Raw genomic sequence first — 4,728 nt, 5'->3', positions numbered from 1 at the left:
AGAACAGACGAGGAAAAAGGACAAAACGGAAAACGCAAACGGAGGAGGGGGAATCCAGCCTCTCGGGCTTTAAACGGATGTCTCTGCTTTAGAGAAAAGGAGAAAGGGAAAAGGAGGAGAGAGCCCACGTGCCCCGGGAAGGTTGTTGTGTTAAAGCGCCACCTTCCGTCGGCCGGGGTGCGGCGGGAGCCGCGGGCGGACTCTGACGGCGCGCGGCGCCGGGGAGCGGCCGAGCCCCCGGGGGCGCGCCGGGGAGAAGCTGCGCCCACCGGGCGGGCCGGGCCGCACCCGCCGTCTCGGGCTGTGCGCGTGCCCGAGCGTGCGCCCGCGGCGAGCGAGCGCGCGCCTCGTCTGCTCACTCTGACCGGCCTCCCCCGGACCCGGCACAAAAGGGCGCCGGGCCTCTCCGGGGACCTGGTCCTCGGTTCGCTCCGACGCCGGGACTAGCCCGGTTCGCCCCGGGAGCGCCGGCCCGCCACGGGGCCGTGCGCGGCTCCGGAGCATCCTGGGGAGAGGCGCATCTGTGCACACACGCGGATTTTTTAAAAATAACATATTTCCAGACAGGCCTCCTCCTCCCCCACCCCCCATCTTTGCAAAGCAGCCCCGAGGGCGGGGGAGGGGGAGGGGCCGCGGAGTTAATAAAGGCAGATGGGCGGAGCCGGCCCCCAGCCATTGGCTGGCCCGGGGAGTGATGTCACCCATATGACACCCTGATAACTAGTTGGGAGAGAGCCCTCAACTTTTTGCAGAAGGAGCGCGCGCGCCTGGGAGTGCTCGGGGTCCGGCGCTCGCGGCGGGAGCCACGAGCCGGAGAGAGGGGTCCCGGGCTGCTTCGACCGCCGCCGCCGCCGCCGCCTCTCCCGTCGCGGCCGCAGCTCCCCGCGAGCGGGCGGCCGTCGCCGCCGAAGCCGCCGCAGCCGCTGTGTGCAGCCTGGAAGGGGGGGCGGGGGGGAGGGGGGGAGCCGCGGACGCGGGGTGCCGAGGACTTTGCAACTTGCCCGGGAAGGTGGAGGGGCGAGAGGGGGAGGGGGAGCTCCGCACGAGACCGAGCGGCCCGGGTTGGAGCACCCAGCCCCGCAGCGGATCATGGTGCAGCAGGCCGAGAGCTTGGAAGCGGAGAGCAACCTGCCCCGGGAGGCGCTGGACACGGAGGAGGGCGAATTCATGGCTTGCAGCCCGGTGGCCCTGGACGAGAGCGACCCGGACTGGTGCAAAACGGCGTCGGGCCACATCAAGAGGCCGATGAACGCGTTCATGGTGTGGTCCAAGATCGAGCGCAGGAAGATCATGGAGCAGTCTCCGGACATGCATAACGCCGAGATCTCCAAGAGGCTGGGGAAGCGGTGGAAAATGCTGAAGGACAGCGAGAAGATCCCGTTCATCCGGGAGGCGGAGCGGCTGCGGCTCAAGCACATGGCCGACTACCCCGACTACAAGTACCGGCCCCGGAAAAAGCCCAAAATGGACCCCTCGGCCAAGCCCAGCGCCAGCCAGAGCCCCGAGAAGAGCGCGGCGGGCGGCGGCGGCGGCGCGGGCGGCGGCGCGGGCGGCGCCAAGACCTCCAAGGGCTCCAGCAAGAAATGCGGCAAGCTCAAGGCCCCTACGGCCCCCGCGGCCGGCGGCGCCAAGGCCGGCGCGGGCAAGGCGGCCCAGCCCGGGGACTACGGCGGCGCGGGCGACGACTACGTGCTCGGCAGCCTGCGCGGGAGCGGCGCGGGCGGCGGCGGCGCGGGCAAGACGGTCAAGTGCGTGTTCCTGGACGAGGATGACGAGGACGACGAGGACGACGACGAGCTGCAGCTGCGGATCAAGCAGGAGGCGGACGACGAGGACGAGGAGCCGCCGCACCCGCAGCTCCTGCAGCCGCCCGGGCAGCAGCCGCCGCAGCTGCTGAGACGCTACAACGTCGCCAAAGTGCCCGCCAGCCCCACGCTGAGTAGCGCGGCCGAGTCCCCCGAGGGCGCGAGCCTCTACGACGAGGTGCGGGCCGGCGCGACCGCGGGCGCCGGGGGCGGCAGCCGCCTCTACTACAGCTTCAAGAACATCACCAAGCAGCACCCGCCGCCGCTGGCGCAGCCCGCGCTGTCGCCCGCGTCCTCGCGCTCCGTCTCCACCTCCTCGTCCTCGTCCTCGTCCTCCTCGTCCAGCAGCAGCAGCGGCAGCAGCAGCAGCAGCAGCGGCGGCGAGGACGCCGACGACCTGATGTTCGACCTGAGCTTGAATTTCTCCCAGAGCGCGCACAGCGCCAGCGAGCAGCAGCTGGGGGGCGGCGCGGCGGCCGGGAACCTGTCCCTGTCTCTGGTGGATAAGGATTTGGATTCGTTCAGCGAGGGCAGCCTGGGCTCCCACTTCGAGTTCCCCGATTACTGCACGCCCGAGCTGAGCGAGATGATCGCGGGGGACTGGCTGGAGGCGAACTTCTCCGACCTGGTGTTCACGTATTGAGAGGGGCGCCCGCTTCTCGCTCTTTCTCTCGGCGGGTGCAGAGCAGGGTTCCTTGGGAGGAGGTCGTGGTGGTCGTAAGGAGGAGGGCGGGGGGGGAGGAGGTGTCGATGGTGGTGGCGGTAGGGTGGAGGGGAGAGAAGAAGATGCTGGTATTGATATGATGTCGTGACACAAAGAAATTGGAAAAGATGATGAAAATTTTGGTGGAGTTAAAGTGAAATGAGTAGTTTTGAAACATTTTTCCTGTCCTTTTTTTGTCCCCCCTCCCTTCCTTGATCGTGTCTCAAGGTAGTTGCATACCTAGTCTGGAGTTGTGATTTTTTCCCCCTCAAATGTGTTTTTGTAATTACTATTTCTTTTTTTCTGAAATTCGCGATTGCAACAAAGGCGGAGGGGCGGGGCGGGGGAGGGGAGGGAGGACCCGCTCCGGAAGGCGCTGTGTGAAGCTGGTCGGGCTTTGAAGTCTGGAAGACGCCTGCGGAGGACCCTTTGGCAGCGCGACTGTTAACGCTAGGGAGTTGGTTGGAGATGTGTTGTTTTTTTTTTTTTCCTTAAGAGATCTTAAAGAACTGTTTTTTTTTTTTTTTTTTTAAACAAACACAAAAAAAGGGACCATGGCAAATTTTTTATTTTATTTTATTTTTTTGGAGGGAGAAAACTGATGTCTTCTATGCATCCGATTCTTAACAAAACTGCAGGGAGCTTGAAAAAATGCAGACTGTACAAACGCTTACAAAAAAAAAAAAAGAAAAAAAAAACTGTGAACTGACTTAAGATCAGAGTTTACTTTTCAGATCAAATTGTTTATGGTTTTACAAATGTGATTTCTACTTGCCAACTTTTTTTTTGTAACTTGTTCCCTATACCTCCTTGATTGAATACCAGACAGCCTAGACCTCAGTACAAAAGGTATTGAAACATTTTTGATACATAACAGACCTCAGTCTTTTTTAAAAATTAATATATTTTCAGGCGTATTTTTGTACAGTGAAAAGGGAACATTCTTGCTGTGTTTTTTCAGTAAGACTTTCAGGCACTTCTTCCCTTTTGATTTCTTTTTTTCCTCTGTTTTTTTTAGCATGCAAGTATGTTGGTACGTTACGTCCTGGTTTAAAAAGGATTAAAATTTTAAAATAATCCTTGCATCTAAAGGCCTTGTGGTTTAAAAAAAAGCAAACTTTTTTTTGTACAGCTATAGTAGAGATTTGTTCAATATTTGTAGGTAAAGATTTATTGAAAATGGTGATATAGACCTCAGAGCTGTTATCTTAGTTTAAAGATTGTATATGTACTGTACTATAGTAGGACTTTATGTATCTCATACGCTGTGATATGTGGATGGGGCCCCAGATGGAAGGTTTGAAACTGGATTCTCGATTTTTAGCAAAAAGAAAAAAAGGCACATAGTTTAAAAAGTTTCTCATTTTGTGCAATATAACCTAAATAAAGTACAGACCATCTGCATATTTTGTAGCAAATGGTGGCAAAGCAGACTCAATGCACTGTCGACATCATTGCCTGTTTTTTTTTTTTCTTTTTTTTTTTTTTTCTTTTTTGGTGCTGGAAGTCTGTATCTTGACAATTTTAATAAATCAGCTGGACCTGATAGAAACTCGCATCGCCCATAGTCTCTATGGAACTCATCCTGGCCGTTCTGTAGTCGCAGCACAGAGACAAGGCCGGTGTGTGCTCAGGTGGGAGGTGGCAGAAGAGGATCCCACACTCGGGGGCTTAGGCTGAAAGTGGTCAATGGGCAGGCCGATTTCTTTTTTCTCTTACTCGGTGGCCGGTTAGGAAAATCCGGGGACGCTTTCTCTCCGCCTGCCCTTTCCTCCCCACCCCACCCCCCCATTTCCTTTCTCACCTCCTCCTCCTCCCTGGCTGTCGCCCTCCTCTCCCTACCCATCCGGGCCGCGGGCGGGCGGCGCGGGCAGACGCGGGGAGCGGGCCGGGCGGGGCGGGCTGGGCGAGGACCGCGGTGCCAGCGCGCGGTCGGCGTCCTGCGCCCGCGGGGGTCTGCGTTCTCTGCGAGGGGCCGCGTCGGCGCTGCGCGTCGCAGTGACAGCCGCCCGTGAGTGGCCAGCGCTGAGAACGCTTGGATCCCTGCCGCTCTCCCTCCTTAAAGGGTGGGGACAGCCGTTTCCAGTTTTGAATTTTTTTTTTTTTTTTGACGCTGCATCTCCGCCTGTGCGCAGAGGTAGACGCTGGTGGGAGGCGCCGCTACCGTTCTTGACCTCGAGCGGTGACCGGCGCAGGGGAGAGGTGGTCGGTGTCCGTCTC

The 4,728-nt window shown here is 58.6% G+C and overlaps 1 protein-coding gene across 1 annotated transcript; it reads left to right on the top strand.

Annotated features, from left to right (window-relative positions):
* Positions 1 to 1,020: 1,020 nt before the first annotated feature.
* Positions 1,021 to 4,306, top strand: SOX11 (SRY-box transcription factor 11). Its single transcript, XM_027113906.1, has one exon. The coding sequence runs from the start codon at positions 1,090 to 1,092 to the stop codon at positions 2,446 to 2,448; it is 1,359 nt and encodes a 452-aa protein (XP_026969707.1). The 5' UTR covers positions 1,021 to 1,089; the 3' UTR covers positions 2,449 to 4,306.
* Positions 4,307 to 4,728: the final 422 nt, after the last annotated feature.

The sequence above is a fragment of the Aethalodelphis obliquidens genome, unplaced genomic scaffold (assembly GCF_003676395.1).
Source record: "Aethalodelphis obliquidens isolate GAN/ISIS:26980383/991018 unplaced genomic scaffold, ASM367639v1 scaffold12, whole genome shotgun sequence".
Classification (NCBI taxonomy): domain Eukaryota; kingdom Metazoa; phylum Chordata; class Mammalia; order Artiodactyla; family Delphinidae; genus Aethalodelphis; species Aethalodelphis obliquidens.
Note: the sequence above shows the minus strand (reverse complement) of the source record. Positions and strands in the feature narration are given on the sequence as shown.